Source organism: Rousettus aegyptiacus, unplaced genomic scaffold, assembly GCF_014176215.1.
Source record: "Rousettus aegyptiacus isolate mRouAeg1 unplaced genomic scaffold, mRouAeg1.p scaffold_m13_p_8, whole genome shotgun sequence".
NCBI classification, from domain to species: Eukaryota; Metazoa; Chordata; class Mammalia; order Chiroptera; family Pteropodidae; genus Rousettus; species Rousettus aegyptiacus.
The window spans coordinates 16,530,876-16,546,231 of NW_023416311.1; the positions used below are offsets into that span (position 1 = coordinate 16,530,876).

A 15,356-nucleotide genomic window follows, 5' to 3' on the forward strand; every position below is an offset into this window, starting at 1 on the left:
CGCACAGGGGCCATCCACACCCACTGACTGCCCAGCCCTCTGAAGACAGCGTGCATACTCGGGGTACTCCACTTCACCCTGTCAGCCACAGGCTAAGCAGTATCCCCCAGGACTTCTTCCAAACCTGTGAGGCACCTTCACCCAGTCTCACAGCCAGGCCTGGGAAACAGTACCAAGGGTCCTGAGACCTGGCCCCAATTTTGGGAGGCTGGGACCCGCATACCAGGGCCAGTTATATAACATCTCTGGGCCTCCAGGCAGGGCTCAGGAACTTGCCAACACCAACAGTGAAAGGAGGGGTGGGGAGTGGGTGTCATGTAGGACAGGGTTCCGAGGAAGATGAGATAGCCTTGGCACCTCTTTCAGGAGGACACAGGAGGGCAGTCGGGTAAGGCGATGAGGGCCAGCACTGCAGTGTGGAAAGACAGGGCTACAAAGGAGATTGGCCTGGGAAGTGAGGATCCATCTACCCCTCATGTACCAAGTAAAGGCCATTCCGAAAAGGCAGTTTCTCAACTTTATTAGGCTGGAATTCTGCCCTGCCAGCCCCAGAGGCTGGTCCCTGGGCACAGTGAGCAAGATTGAGGTCAGATACAGTCAGCCCTTGGCCCCTGACAGCCTGGGACAGCTGGGCCAAGGTGTCAACAGGTGCAAAAAGTCCAAATGCTGGCACTTCAGGTGTGGCCGGCATCCAGCCAGGCCCAAGGTGAAGCACAGCCTGCCGCAGCACATAAACAGGGTGCCATGGTCCTCTCCTAGCAGAAAGTCCACCACGGGGCAGGGCCAGGCCCTGTGGAGGCAGCATTCCTTCTGAGGCAGCAGCTATGAGCAATTAGTGATTCTGGCCAGGAACTGCTGCGCCCACCACTCGTCCAGGTCGATGGGCACAAAGTCTGTGGGCAGAGCAGAAGGCTGGGCACTGGTGTGGCCTCCCAGACCTGTCACCATCTCTCCCTGACCACAAGCTGACCACAAGACCCTCACCCAGACCCCAAATATAGCAGGCAACTGGGAAGACATGGGTCAGGTTCCAGTCCCCTCCCATATCCCCTGGGGCTAGAACCTGGCAGGGCCCAGATTAGGGTGGGAGGGACTGGAGGGGACTCCCTGTGGGGGAGGGCTCACTCTGCAGTCGGGGGTTGGGAGTCCTCTCCACATACTGCACAGGCCTCGGACCGCTCTCACCGGCTGGGCCACCACCCAGCTGCTGCTCCACTTGCTGCCAGGCTGTAGGGAAAGGGCAGTCAGTCTGAGCCTGGTACCCTGTCTCCCTAGGGCCTGGTGGCCACTCTGGACCCCAGCTCAGAAGTGGGAATGGGCAGTCCGCTGGATGGTCACAAGACAAACAGGCAAAGAGCCCAGGAAGAGCCCAGCCCTCTGGCAGCTTCAAGTCAGGTTACGGTGGGGAAGACCAGTGGCCCAGGTCGCACACTTAAGCCTCCACACTACCTTCGGACACAAAGCGGACATTCTCCTCGTGGGCCAGCGTGTAGGTCTCCTGGGTCCCCTCGATGGATGGGGATGTGGTGGGGGGCCGTCGGCCATTCACCCGATTGAACACGAGCCTTGGCCCGGGACTGCGGAAAGGGGAGGAGATGGTTGGTGACTGTTCCAAGCTCAGGTGCTGCCTGGCAGAGTTCTAGCAGGAGCCTCAGGCCACACCCACACCCCCAGGCTAGATGGTCCTGACCAGGCCCAGCCTCAGTACTTCCCTGAACCTCAGGGCAGCTGCGTGCTGCATCAAGTGGTCAAGGCCTCTCTTCTGCAGGCCCAAGCCCCCAGCAGCTCAGCTCATACCTGCAGCCCCTGGCCCTGAGGCACACCTGTGACTTCTGGCCAGGGAGGCCCCCAGTTGTCTGTACCCCAGACCCCCAGCAGAAATCCATGCTCAAGGCATGAAGGCACCCCTCCAAGGGTCTCTCAGGCATCCCCCTGCCACCCACTTCCATACCCACTGTTGGAGGATTGGCCAGGCCTCCAACAGCCCAGATTCTAACTGGAGCCATGACCATGTCACTCTGTCCCAACCCCACCCTCCAGGTGCAGTTCTTGGCTATTTTCTCCCCACAGAAGCCTCTCCATCTTGCCGACGGCTCAGTGTGGGAAGGACCCAAACAAGGGCCCAGTGGTCTCTGCTCCAGGTCCCAAGGGATGGTACCCAGTGTCAGGTGAGCCATCCTACATAGGGAGGGTGTGACTACAACCCTGGCCCATCTTTGCAGGCCCAGGCAAGGGCAAAACTCTTGCCCATGAGGGTGGGAATGCTGAGGAGATGGACACCAGGTGCTGGAGCTCAGCCTGGTAAGTATGCTGTATCCAGAGGGCCAGTGGGCCCATCCCAGCCACCTGGGCCCAGGGCAGTGATGGGCCGTGGAGGGAGCAGGGCCGCACCTACAGCAGGAGGTGGGAGCCGGGAGTCCTGGGCTGCACGTGCCACTCCGCCAGGCACTCGCCTGCTCGCAATCCTGGGCTCAGGTGCCCCACCGCCGCTTGGACTTCCTCCTCGGCCGAGAAGGGAACTAAAATAAAGAGGAGTGTCTTGAGGGGCACCGGTCCCACCAGCTCTGGGCCACAGGGAAACTAGAGGGGCAGGGCTCCTCCCAGTCTGAGCTTCACAAACTAAAGGGTATGCCTCAGACAGCCCCTCATCTGCCACACCTCCACCTCCCTCCCTGCAAGACTGCAAGCTTCAGGAAAGTTGCAGGCTGGACATCAAAAAAGGAAAGAAAGAAGAGAATTGTAGCACAGGGCTGTGGATCATAGGGACCAAGGTGGTAGATGGCACCTGCCTGCCCCTCCTGCCTGGCTGCCCTCTGCCAGCAGTACTCTGGTTACATAAGGGTTCTCCATAGGCCCTCTGGGGGAAAGGGCACAGGCTCCCATGTGCTTGTGTTCCTGTAGATAAAAGCCACCTTGTACCGGCTTCCCAGGGATGCTTGCCCACAGCCAAGCTCCAGTCCATAGTACCAGAGTCCTTGCTCAGAGCCCATAGGGGAATCCTCTCACCTGATCCCTTCATGACCCCAAGGTAGACCTCACACCATTTCTCAGCCCAGGAACCTGGGCTCAAGAGGGAAGTGACTTGTCCAAAGTCGCAAGCTGTGAGTGGGTAGCAGTATCAAGACTTGACTCCATATCTGTCTGGCTCCAAAGCCCACAGCTCAATACAGCTCCCAGGCACCTCCCCCACCCACCTGTGTGTCTGTCTGCCCCTGCATATCTGGTGGTCACATCGCCCCATTTTATCTTCTCCCCAGTAATTGATAATACCTCCATTGATCTTATTCTGTCTCCTGTCTGTCTCTGGCTGGGAGGGAGAGCTTGTCAGAAGCATAGACACGTGTGGCCTATTTACCACCACAGGCAGTGCCCAGACCCATGCCTGGCCAGAACTCAAGCCCCTCTGTTATACAGGGGGGTCAGACACTGAGCATCTGTGGAGCACCAGGCATGCAGCCTACAGCACTGACCCAGACACTTTCCTCCTGGGCAAGTTGGGGTCAAGGGTATGGGGTGGTGAAAAGGCACTGCAGAGAAAAACAGCAGAGAAGGTGGACAGGAAGTCTCAGTGGAGCAACTTTAGAGGGTGGGTCCCTGAGAAGATGTGGGAGCAGGAGTAGGTACTCCTCCAGGTGGAGGACAGCTGGCTACTCTGGCCTACCAGTGGGGGCCCTTCAAGGCCACAGGGACTAGGAGGGGGCGGCTCAGGGAAGGGGGAGTGACCAAGGAGGGAAGGGAAGCCAGCACAGCCAGCACATGATCTGCCTGCTCAGCATTCTTCTGCACCCAGCAGGACATAGTGTCATCCTGTGTGGCCAGCCCTGCTCCCTCAGGCCAGGCTTGTCAGCACCCCACTGACCCTGGACCCGGCAGGCCGTAGTGTGCCTGGCTGGCTCGGGGCATGCTGAAGACAGAGGTAAGGCCTCCTAGGTGTTTTAAGGGCTCTGTACTATCTTTCCTGTGTCTTTCCCCAGCACCCTCAACCCTGCCACAGTTGCACCTTGCCTTCCCCAGCAACAGGTCCATGGAGAGGAAGGTGATAAGTTTCTCCAGGTAAGAGAATGGGGAGGATCCTGGGCCACTCCAGCCTCAAGCTCCCTGACTGGGTGACCAGTAGTAGCTACACATCTTTGCCTCGTTTCTGAGGTAAGGCAGCTGTGAAGAAGTCCAAGGCCCAGATGATAAGGCACTGTCACAGCACAGCCTGGGTCCAAGGGAGGACCCCTGAAGACCCACTAACGTCCTTTCCCAGGAGCACCTGTGGCTGGCCTAGGATCCAGCCCCAGAGTGTCAATATGCCCCAGCAAGAGGTCCCTGGGAACTTAGCCTAGAAAGGTACCCACGGGCTGCCTCCACCTGTGGTATCTGAGGCCTATAACTGAGAGGGAGAAGCAGGCTGAAACCTACCCGCCCCCCCAACACACACACACACACACACTCCCCTGACCTCCTGGCTGACCTTGAAAGTTGTTTGTCCTCAATTTGAGAAGTCCACCTTGCCAGCAACCTCCTCCTCAGGCCCTCCTCAAATCTCCAAGGGTCTGAGTCTGCTGCCCAAACTCTCCCCCCCCTCAGCCTATGTGGGCCTAGACCAAAGCCCTGGGCCCAGGAAATGTATAGACTACCTTAAGTAGAGGGCAGGGCTTGAGCCAAAAATGTATAAAGTTCAGACCTGGGGGAGGGAGATTTGATCTCCAGGTTACAGTAGTGTGGAGGCCAAACTGTCCCAGACTGAACCTCCCATGGCCTCAGGCTCTTGGCACCAAAAAACCTGCTGGTCAGAAAAGGCAGAAAACTGCAGGCTCCATCCAGTTAGCCCTGAGCATCTGAGAGGGGTCTCCAGCGCTCTGCCTGGGTGTCTGGGATGAAGGGCAGAGGAGGGCAGTGGCCGGCCTGGCAGGACCAGAGGGAACCACGTGCACCTCCCCCCCACCATGCTTTGCAAGCACGGGGCTTGCCGCTGCCAGAGACAGGAGGCCTTGAAGGCCAGCGTGCTAGCCACCTAGGAGGGCTAATCGCGAGCAGCTGGCTTCAAACCTTGGCCTCGGAGCTCAAGGTCACCCAGGCATCTGACTCAGATGCCTGGAACCCCTCCAACCATGATGCTGTTCGTCCTTCTCCCTACTCGGGGCCCTCAGGGGTCCCGCAGGGCTGGAAGTGTGGGCGTCCAAACAAATCCGGCCTGGCTCCCTTCAATTTAGCCAGGTGCCGCCAGGTGCCGTCAGGTGCCGCCAGGTGAGGCGGAAGTGCGGAGCGGAGCTGCCGGGGCCAGACCTGCTGGCACGCGCCTGGGAGGGCGTGGGCGGGGTCTCCGCGCCCCGCCCCTTGGCGCCGGTCCGCCCTGGAACATGTGGCCCAGTCCCTGCTAACCTTTCCCCAAGGTCACCCTCCCGGCCCCACGGGGGCTGGTGGGGGAGGGGAGGTCCGGGCTCCAGTGGGGCCGCGCGCGTCTCACCTCGACAGGGGCCAGGGTCCTGGTGGCTGCGCCGGCGGGAGCGGCGAAGTGGGCGGCGCGGGCTGCCGGCATTTCAGGAGCTCGCCGAGCCTGCTCTCCACTTGCTGCTGCGTGGGCCCTGCGAGTACAGAGAGAGCAGGTCAGCCGCCGTTGCGTCGGGACCTTGGTCTGTCCCGGCGCGCAGAGCCCCCATCCGGCGGTACCCGCTGCCCGCCCCTGTGCACCTGTGCGGCGCTGCGCGACCAGCTTGCTGGGCCCCTTGGTGATGGTGTACATGGTGCGGAGGGGCCGCCCCGCGCTCCGCTGGAACGCACGCTCTCGCCTCCCCGCCCGCCAGCCCGCGGCCAGGTCCCGCGCCCTCTGCTTAAGATCGCGCTAGGCGTGCGCCGAGGGCGCTGCCGCTTTAACAGGCAGCCCTACGCGGCAGGGAAGGGGCGGGTCCGTTACACGCCCCCGGCCCTTAAAGGGCCCGCACGGCTCGGGATGGCCCGGAGGCACGCGGCGGGAGCAGTGCTCCAGCTCCTTGGGAGTCTCATCCCACCCTGCGCGGCGAGACCAGGGCGGACTCGCTGGAACCAGCGCTCCGCCCCACTGGCCCAAGGCAGAGGTAGTGTCTTCAGGCCTGGGGCTCACGTTCGTCGCGCTGTCGTGAGGCCAGGTGAGCTATGGGACACTCAGAGCATAGGCGAGGCTCTGGCCCAAGGTGCCTGCCAGGTCAGCGGTGATGTCCCAAGGAGCCAACACCCCTGCCATTGACAGGCGCTGGAGTGCTCTGTGCGCATCCTGTAAACGGTACTCCCACTTTTGTCAGTGGCCTCAGCCAGCATGCCTGGGTGGGTGGGGCCAGTGTGAGGGGTTCCTCTTGGCCTGGGTCTTTGGACTGAGGGGATTGGAGTTGAGAAAAAGGGATAGGCTCCCTGGGTTTGCACAGAGACTTGAGGACACCCTGGGAATCTCCCACCCCAGGAGACAATAGCAGTGGGTACATTCTGTTCTGCATCTTAGCCTCCCATGCCCAAGTGCAACCTTAGCTCCAGGGAGGGGTGGCCACTTACCAATACAGAAACAGTGTGGGGATGGGTGGGATGTGGGAAGAGGAAAGGCGAGACAGCCCAGCTTGCCAGTCTCTTGCGTGGGAGAGAGCTGTTGCCAGCCCCCTTCACCCCCCGCCCCCGAACTCTCCTGGGCAGTGAGGTCTGCTACACGACCCACTGCACTGACAGTGCCTTAAAGCTCATCTGTGACCTCCAGGGTGCCTGGAACCAGGCCTGGCCAGAGGTGGAGTGGGCACACTTGGTAGCTGCATCTAGAAGGGCTTTACCCTACAGGACTCCTTCTGAGAATCAGACGAAGGTGCCTTTCCTCTCAGTTCACAGGCTATTCAGGGCTGCCCCAGGCTGTAGGTTGGAGTGTCTTGGCATGGGGAGGGAGAACCACAGCACTCTGGGTTTGTGAGCCTGAGGGCCTACAGGCACCCCGTCATCTTCCATTTGGTTGAGTTCAATCCTTAACAGCCTACCACCCAAAAAACGAACTTTGCCCACAGGTGCCCAGGAGTCATGGAATCTGTCCCTAGGCTTATGTGACCACCTTGGGCCCTCAGGGCTCCTGCACTGCTCTCACAAATGGCACCAGGCCCTGGGGTGTCCAGTGGGGCCTTGTCTCCACTGCTGCCCCAGGGGACTTGCCCTTAGCACAATGAACCAGTAGGTTCCTGGAGTAAACCCAGCCCCCTCCCCCCACAGCCCACCTTCAGAGTAGAGTGGCCTGAAGCCTCCCACCCAGGCAAGGCTGAGAGGCCAGAGCAGACATCAAGCAGAGACCGCAACAGGAAGAGGAGTGAGAGGTGGCTCCTGGCTGAGGCAGGGTGGGGGGTGTGGGTTGGCAATGGTCCAGCTAGAGGAACCTCCACCCTACCTGCTCTGTGCTGTGGCCCTCCCCAGCTACTCCATGTGCTTATGTGGGGTGACCAGGCCTGCCCAGGGTCCCTCAGGGAAGCTTGCATCCCAGAGGTTGTTGGGCTTTCTTCTCATGTGCCCCAACACATAGCCCCTTGGCTCTGCATCCTGTCCTAAACAAGGCTGAAATAGAAATGCCCCCCTCCCATCTGCTTCCTTTGCAGGTGGGTCAGGCTGGGCTAGGCCTGTGACCCTGAGAGGCGAGAAGGGGCTCAGACCCCAAACAAGAGCATGTCTAGGGAATCCAGGCCCCCTTTCCATATCTGTGGTGCCTATACCTCCCCTTGAGCAGCATCAAGGCCCGCATGGTCCTGCATCATCTGTGCTGGCTGCCCTGGCCTTTCTGGTGGCCTTATGCATGATGCTCACTCACACTCTGGGGAAACAACACAGGATGAGGGATCTGAGGGGGCGCTGTTCCTAGAAGAGGGAGCAAAGCCCTGCAGTGTGTGTATGTGTGTGGGGGGGTCACTGCCCCCCTAGCCAACACAAACTGTCTTGAGAGTTCCTGCTCCCCAGGCACCCCCACAGGCTGGCCCGGGTGAGGGGAAGGACAGCGCTTATTGACAGGCAGACAGGCCTGGCCTTTGCTTAAACCTTCTGGTGGCCAAGACCCCAAGCCCTAATGTCCTGGCCCTGTCCATAGGCCTTGTCTGAGGTCAAAGATTGAGTCCAGAGCCCTGGGAAGGGCCCAGGGGAGAGCAGCCCAACTGGAATGGTCCTGACAGAGGGGAGGGGGTGCAGGACAAGCAGGGTACTGGAGAGGTTGAAGGGGTGGTAGGGTGGGAGAGCCCAGTGTTTTTTCCCAAGAAACTCAACCAAGGGAGCAGGAGGAACAGAAAGGAAGAAGGCCAAGTTGTGAGGGACACCTGCCAGGGCATCCTGGCCTTCCCCCAAGGGACCTTACCAGCCTTATAGCTTCCGGGACCCAACTATGAGCACTATACCAGCCCTGGCCTAGGAATGGAGCCAAGAGACATGGGATGAGCCCAGCCAGAGCTCCTAAGAGCTCATCTTGGTTCTCATGGACAGGCAGGAACCCCAGTCAGCACAAGGTTCTTTCCCCCAGCCTCCTTGGTCTTCCCCTGTGTGGAGAGACTGTTCAATGGCGTGACTGCTTTGGGACCCTCAAGCTAGATCTAGCCAGAACAGAGATGGCATCCCCCAAATCCCCTCAGAGACTGTCAGATTAACACCCACTTCCCCACTCCAGGTGTGCTGGTTTGTGCTGGTTTCTAGGACAGGCCATTTCCCTTCCCTAGGCAACTATATAATACATTTTCCCCTTATCTAGGGTGGGTCATGACTCAGTACCCCCATCTATCTTGCCCTGTGCCGGAGCCAGCCGGCTAAAGTCGATCAGTACCTGAAAGAGGGGGGTGAAGGCTAAGGGAAAAAAGAGAAGACAGAAAAGATCTTTCCGGGAGGGCATACAGTCAGAGCTGCAGCCCCGAGTTTATTTAGCATAGCCTTTTTATGTGATTTTTGAATACCATAATCAATCACTACATTACCAATGCAAAGCACACCATACATATCTAAAATAATGCTTGTCAATTACATAAGATCCTACATGTTCTTGTTTCCATGGTAGTATAACATTCCATTACCTTAAAAGGTGACTTTATGAGGCTTACCAAGGTGACCATTGTTTTAAACTCATCAGCCATACCGTGGCTTTTAGCTACATGACTTCTTCAGTGCCTCCTAATGGCTTCTCAAAATGGCTCCAGACAGCCCTGCCCTACTCTTAGGGCCTGCCCTGTCATCTTGCCACCACCCAAGACACACCTGTTATGTAAGTTCCCTTAATAAACCCTTGATGGAAGGATCGAGTTGTCAATTTCTTTCTTTGTTCTCTTGGCCCAGGAAATTTTACCTAACACCCTGGATCCATGATGGCAGGCTGGCCTGTGAGGGCCCTGCAGAGGCAGCATTTTGCAGCCAGCCCCATTCTGATTATTGGCCTCACCCAACAAGCAGAAAAAATGGTGGTTAGGGTAAGAAAAAGCCTTTACATCATAGACCCCAGTCATCATAATAAAAACAAGTACTGCTTTTCTCTTTTAAAAGGCTCTAGATGCAAAACTAAAATTTTATGTAAAAGAAGAAAGAAGCTTATTTTCAGTCATCCTCAATCACTTAACAGATCTGAAATCCATACCCTCACAAACCCAGACCGGAAGATGAGCCCATGGATGGGTGCTCCCACATCCACCACCCAGCTTGTAGGGATCCCTTGGCCCATTCCCAAACCCAAGTGCAGTGGGTTGAATGGTGGTCCCCAAAAGATATGTGCACCTAGAACCTCAGAATGTGACCTTAGGCAAAGATTTTGAGATAAGGTCATCCTGGATTAGGATGGGCCCTGAATCCAATGAGTGTCACTGTAAGAGAAAAGAGATGGATACTTAGTCACAGAGGCACACAGAGGAGAGAGCCAGGCGGGATGGAGGCAGACACTGGAGTGAGGTGACTGCTAGCCCAGGAACACCTGAAGCCCCCAGGAGCAGGAGCAGTAAGGGAAAAGCTTCCTGTGGACTTTGAAGGAACTGACACCTTTATTTTGGACTTTCAGCTTCTGAAATTGTGAGACAAATATATATTGTTTTAAGCCACTAAGTTTTGGGATAATTTGTTACAGCAGACTTATCAAGGGGAGTGATAGCGGATGAGGGAACTGGAGAGGAAGCACCCAGGGTGCATAGAGGCCCTGGGAGGAAGCGAGGACACCCATTGGGATGGGGCGGGGGTTCAATGAATGGTGGGCATATAGGCCCTGACCATGTCATTGGCTCCAGCCATCTTGGGGCTAGTACTCAGGAAGGCTAGCTCACAGCACTTTGTGGGTGAGCACAATTGGGAGGAGGTGGGAATCCTTGCCCAGGAGCCCCTCCTTCACTAGGTGTTTCCTGAGCACCTCCTGTGTGCCAGGCCACAAGACAGGTGGTGGTGGAGGGTACAGCTTCCTGGAGGTAGAAGTGCAGTACAGGATGTGTGTCACATGCAGGAGGAAGTACATCCTGGTCCTGGACTTAGGCCTGAGGCCAAAGCCAGAGGGAGGTACTGCAGTATGGGCAGAAAGGCTGGTATCTTGTGTCCACTCAAGGTTCTCTGGGCACTAGAGATTTTATCATGAGGATAAATACTCATTTGGAAAGGTGGCCCATGCCACAGTGCCTTTCACTCAGTGGGAGAAGAGCCCCTCATGAAGGCCACCTGGGAGCCAAATTCAGTCTCAGGAGAGGACACTTCTGGCCCAACAATAATTCAGCCTCAGGAGACACAACCCCAGGAGACACCACTGAGCACAGACCGGGGCGTGGGACACCTCCAGGGGTCTGCCGTTCAGCATCCCGTGGGGGTCCTAGACCCTCCCAGAGTCTGACACAATCCAGAAATTGTGTGCTCACATGTGTTCAGACAGGCTCATGCTTGAATACACACACACACACAGGCACTCACTGCAGCAAAGGCTGCCACTCAGCCTTGTCCACCTGCTTCGGCCCCCAGCTCTGAGCTTGGTGGGTGCTAAGATCAGATGTCATCTCACACAGCGTCCAGCCTAGAGTGATAGACATGGCAGGCAGTTATCAACCTGAGATCAAATGCTGCTAAACAGAAGTAGTTGCTGGGCATTTGAGCAGTTCCTTAAAGCAGTGCATATGACAAGTGGGAAAGCCAGGAGATCAGTCAGTCTCATGCTCCTCCCAATAGGACCGGGGTATAAAGGAAACTTCTTTTTCTACACTTACAGCACTTCTGACACAAAATGTGTGGGTTTTCCTAACAGCAATTCTCCAGTTCTCTGTGGGCACTAACTATGTGTCCTACAATTTAACTCAATTCTGACACTAACTGCTCAGCTTTAGTGCAGACCCCATAGGCTGAGAGCTCAGTCCTCCAAGATTGCCCCAACTTCAGACACCAGTCACAAGTCCAGATTGTCACCTGTGCTTCTGACAGGCCAGCTATAAATCAGAGTTTCCATGACCAAGACCTCTTTTGTTTCCATAATTCACTAGAAGGGCTAACAGAACTCAGATAAACACTTTACTTAGGTTTACCAGTTTATTGTAAAGGATATGACTCGGGAACTGCAGATGGAAGAGATGTACAGGAAAGGGGTGGGAAGGCTGTGGAGCTTCCCAGCCTTCCCCTGAAGCATCATCTTCCTGGCACCTCCACTTTTACCAACCCGGAAGCTCTCTGAACTCCCTCATTTAGGGTTTTTATGGAGGTCCTATTACACAAACCTAATTGATTGTCATTGCTTGTTGGTGATCAGCTCAATCTCTAGCCCCTCCTTCCAAGGAGGTTGGGAGCCAGTCTGAAAGTTCCAATCCTCTAACCACAAGATGGGGTTTCCCTGGCAATCAGCCCCCATCCTGCAAGAGTCACTTCATAGTTAAGGCTGAAAGGGGCTTGTTAATAACAGATGTTTTTCTCACCCCATCACCCAGAAAATCCCAGGGTTTTAGGAACTCTGTGCCAAGAACTGGAACAAAGACCATGTATGTATTTATCATCTGACAATGTCACAGGGTGACGGGTGCCCGGGGAATCTCTTGTGAAGCCAAAAGGAAGCCAGTGTCTCTAGGTGTGTGAGAAGTGGTTAAGGGGCCCGAGTGATGAGGGGCGTAGGCAGTGGTGAGACCTCAGGTGACCACTGGTCACAGGTGGGGGTCAGGAGCGGGGATGTGCATTGAGAATCACCTCTCCTCCAACTGGAGACACGGAAAATGCTCAGCCAACAAACCAAGAGAAAGTGAGGCAAAAGGCGAGTCAGGTAAGGAAATCTCGGCACTGTGAAATGGGAAAGACCGCTTAAGAAAGACGGTGGTCACAATGCAGAATGCCAAAGGGATTGCCTGGAGGCGGGGAGGCCGCCCATTGAGTGGGGGCTATCCCAGGGGGGCTGTGCGGACCAGCCAATCCTACAGCATTTCGCTCCACGTCTGACCATACCCATACCCCTGGCCCCTGGTCCCACATCAGATGGCTGCCACTCGGCGTGGGGGAAGGCCACCTGGCGGGCAATCCCAGGCTAAAGTTCGGATCAGGGTCATGAGGATGCTAGCCAGAGTGCCGTCGGGTGTGGAGATATCGCTCGTGAAAAATTGCCCAGCTAAAGGGATTAGCTAGTTTTGACTGCAGGGCACGGCCCTCAGCTTGCGAAACAGGGCCCCTCTGAAACGTGGGCCCCAAGGTGACACCTGCGAAAGCACGCTGGACACAACGAATCCGCCTCCGATTTGATTCAGGGATCACTGACCCCTCACAATGTTCGTGGTCATCTCGATGTCATTGAGAAGCCCTGAGCATCACAGGGTCCCCCTCTTTCAGTCCTGCCCAGTTCCTGCAGGCTGGAACCGCCTGCTCACCCGCACCCCTGCTCATCTGCAACCCCGCTCACCAGCAACCGCGCTCACCAGAAGCCCTGTCCCAATAGGAGCCCCACCTCGGCCCCGCCCCCCAAAGGCTCCGGAAGGTGCGCGGTTGCCATGGTTTCCACGGAGCAGGCCCAAATTGAGGCTGTCGTCAAACCCGTGTCTCTCATCCTCGCTCCTTTCCCTCGAGCACTGTGTGTTCAAGGGACACTGAGAGATTCCTACTGTCATGGACCCCGTCCAACCGGCTCTCCTATCCTAATTGCCCACTGCAGAATGCTGAGCCTGGCCTTGACAGCTGCGGTGGCAGGGGCATAGCGCATGCGCTATGGTGTTTCTAAGCCCGAGGCGGTCGTGTCACAATCTCCTAAGTCTTCCGAGCCAAACAAACGCTAACGAGCGCCGCTGGTGTAGTGGTATCATGCAAGATTCCCATTCTTGCGACCCGGGTTCGATTCCCGGGCGGCGCAATTCTGCTTTTAGGTTTTCTTTTTCCTCATCTCAAAAAAAAATTTTCAATCATAACAAATTTTAAAACTAGAGAAAACCAAAAAACAAGGGAGAACCATTCCTGTACAGCACTAACAAGACAGTCTCATAGGGTGATAAACGCTATGAAAATATTAGGACGTCAATGGAGACAGGGTGCTGAGTTGAGGGGAACCTGCAAACCAGTGACCCAAGCTTGTTGGCCCTTCCCTGGCGCTCCTCCTGAGGCTGCGGGCCCTTTAATCTGTCGCGCACGGCCTCCCGGGAATTGTAGTCCGGCGGCTGGACTACAACTCCCAGCGGGCTTCGCTGAGGCTGGACTACCTCTTCAGGACCAGCTTTGCGGTCGCGATGTTGGTGGCGGCGGCCGCGGACCGGAACAAGGATCCCATCTTGCGCGTGCTGCAGCAGTACGTGGACCCGGCCCAGCGCGGCGTCCGTGTGCTAGAGGTGGCCTCGGGCTCCGGCCAGCACGTGGCACACTTTGCGCGAGCCTTCCCCCACGCCGAGTGGCAGCCGTCTGACGTGGACCAGCGCTGCCTGGACAGGTGCGAGGGACGGCGGGACCCCGGGTGGTGAAAGTGGGCTCCGTCCCGCTGTCCCAGCTCCCCACACCAGGTGACCTCTGTGAGCAAGGCTGCAGGGAGAGTCTGGAACAGGTGCACAGGCCACCTCCACCCACGTGTTGCCCTCCCACAGCATCTCGGCCACCACTCAGGCCCAGGGGCTGTCCAACGTGAAGGCTCCGTTGTACCTGGACGTGACCTGGGATTGGGAGCAATGGGGCGGGATCCTGCCGCAGTCGCTGGACCTGCTGCTCAGCATCAACATGATCCACATCAGCCCCCTGAACTGCACCAAGGTGTGTGGGAGCTTGGGTGAGCCACCTGAGGACCAGCCGCTTGCACCACAAGGCACTCCTCCCCCTGTATTGGGAGGGAGCAGGGTGTCAGGTTGCCTGGTATCATAGGGCATTGAGGCCCCAGGACTGTTTTGGAGGCCTGGGGAAAGTTCTTCACTGCCGACCTGCCTCTCCTCCCCAGGGCCTCTTCAGAGCAGCAGGACACTTGCTCAAACCCAAGGCACTGCTCATCACCTACGGGGTGAGTGCCTCTGCCAGAGATGAGCCTCCACTGGCTGGATGATTCCAGTGAGACTCAGCCATCCCCTCCTTTCTGGACTCTCCCTATTGTGTCTGTATTTTCAGTTGCCCTCTCCCCGACTACCTGTCACCTTTCTCAAAACCTTCCTGCACCCCCTTAGCTCACCAGCTGGTCCTCGGCCGTGTCTTTCTTGGGGTTAGGGAATGGTGTATCCTTTCCATCCTCTGGTGCCAGCCTGAAAGTCTGCAGGATGGCTTACCCTGGGGCTGTGGGCAGGGCTCTGGCCTTCTGTCTCCACAGCCCTATGCTATCAACGGGAAGATCTCTCCCCAGAGTAATGTGGACTTTGACCTGAGCCTCAGATGCAGGTTAGAGCTGAGTGGGAGGGAGGCCTGGCTGGGAGGGCAGGTGGCTGGGTGATGCCCAAGCCATACTTCCACATCCCTACCACCCACCCATCCCCCCCCGCCCCCACCCATCCCCCCCACCCACCCTCACCCATGCAGGAACCCAGACTGGGGGCTGCGGGACACAGCCTTCCTAGAGGACCTGGGTCAGGCCAGCGGTCTGCTCCTGGAGAGGATGGTAGGTGGGGAGGGCTGGGAGCATGGGCGGCCTCTCTGGGTAGCTTCTATGGAGGCTGCTTCTTCAGCCAAAGCATTTCTCCCAGGTGGACATGCCAGCCAATAACAAGTGCCTGATTTTTCGGAAAGAGTAACTCCTCTTCCTGAATGCCTGTGACCCCAACGAGGCCCCTTCTGGGACAAACCCAGATAGTCAGCCCCCTCCTTCCCCGGGCCAGGCCATGGAGACTGGCCTGGTCTAGTCTGGGGGCTCCTGGCCAGTGGCCAGGGTGCTGCTGAGGGTGTGGGAATAAAGTGTTCCCTGCTGTCTTATTGCTGGTGTACACTACATCTCCTCAAATACCCTGGTGGTGCTTTGTGGGCAGGCTGTGTCTCTG

At 57.3% G+C, this 15,356-nt stretch overlaps 2 protein-coding genes and 1 non-coding gene across 9 annotated transcripts; 2 read left to right on the forward strand and 1 right to left on the reverse strand.

Annotated features, from left to right (window-relative positions):
* Nucleotides 1-503: 503 nt before the first annotated feature.
* MCRIP2 (MAPK regulated corepressor interacting protein 2) lies at nt 504-5,847 on the reverse strand. Of its 6 annotated transcripts, XR_001595837.2 has the most exons (6): nt 5,680-5,838; nt 5,456-5,573; nt 2,396-2,519; nt 1,450-1,577; nt 1,126-1,227; nt 504-893 (listed from the first exon to the last, which is right to left on the reverse strand). XR_001595837.2 is itself a non-coding variant. In XM_036226008.1 (5 exons), the coding sequence occupies exons 1-5, from the start codon at nt 5,729-5,731 to the stop codon at nt 833-835; spliced, it is 483 nt and encodes a 160-aa protein (XP_036081901.1). In that variant the 5' UTR covers nt 5,732-5,846; the 3' UTR covers nt 504-832. The 6 variants fall into 6 exon arrangements, 3 of the variants coding, with proteins under 3 accessions (XP_036081901.1, XP_015992197.1, XP_036081902.1); XR_004952593.1 differs by lacking the exon at nt 1,126-1,227 and having other exon boundaries at nt 2,392-2,519; nt 5,680-5,847; XM_036226008.1 differs by lacking the exon at nt 1,126-1,227 and having other exon boundaries at nt 5,680-5,846.
* A 7,355-nt stretch (nt 5,848-13,202) lies between these two features.
* Nucleotides 13,203-13,273, forward strand: TRNAG-CCC. Its single transcript has one exon. It is a non-coding gene; the product is annotated as a tRNA-Gly (tRNA).
* Nucleotides 13,274-13,603: 330 nt separating this feature from the next.
* METTL26 (methyltransferase like 26) lies at nt 13,604-15,291 on the forward strand. 2 transcript variants are annotated; one of them, XM_016136707.2, is made up of 6 exons: nt 13,604-13,840; nt 13,992-14,154; nt 14,336-14,395; nt 14,672-14,763; nt 14,902-14,980; nt 15,066-15,291. In XM_016136707.2, exons 1-6 carry the CDS (start codon nt 13,644-13,646, stop codon nt 15,111-15,113), a joined length of 639 nt encoding a protein of 212 aa, XP_015992193.1. In that variant the 5' UTR covers nt 13,604-13,643; the 3' UTR covers nt 15,114-15,291. The 2 variants fall into 2 exon arrangements, with proteins under 2 accessions (XP_015992193.1, XP_015992194.1); XM_016136708.2 differs by having other exon boundaries at nt 13,607-13,840; nt 14,696-14,763.
* The last annotated feature ends 65 nt before the right edge of the window (nt 15,292-15,356 follow it).

What these genes read in the sequence shown, in the direction of transcription:
- MCRIP2 (XM_036226008.1), bottom strand. Translation starts at nt 5,731, where the DNA reads ATGTACACCATCACCAAGGGGCCCAGCAAGCTGGTCGCGCAGCGCCGC. An exon ending in GGTCGCGCAGCGCCGCACAG is followed by an intron (nt 5,574 to 5,679) that starts GTGCACAGGGGC and finishes CTGTACTCGCAG; the next exon opens with GGCCCACGCAGCAGCAAGTG. An exon ending in CCCGGCTCCCACCTCCTGCT is followed by an intron (nt 1,578 to 2,395) that starts GTAGGTGCGGCC and finishes CCCTTTCCGCAG; the next exon opens with TCCCGGGCCAAGGCTCGTGT.
- METTL26 (XM_016136707.2), top strand. Translation starts at nt 13,644, where the DNA reads ATGTTGGTGGCGGCGGCCGCGGACCGGAACAAGGATCCCATCTTGCGC. An exon ending in GCCCCCTGAACTGCACCAAG is followed by an intron (nt 14,155 to 14,335) that starts GTGTGTGGGAGC and finishes TCTCCTCCCCAG; the next exon opens with GGCCTCTTCAGAGCAGCAGG. An exon ending in GTCTGCTCCTGGAGAGGATG is followed by an intron (nt 14,981 to 15,065) that starts GTAGGTGGGGAG and finishes CATTTCTCCCAG; the next exon opens with GTGGACATGCCAGCCAATAA.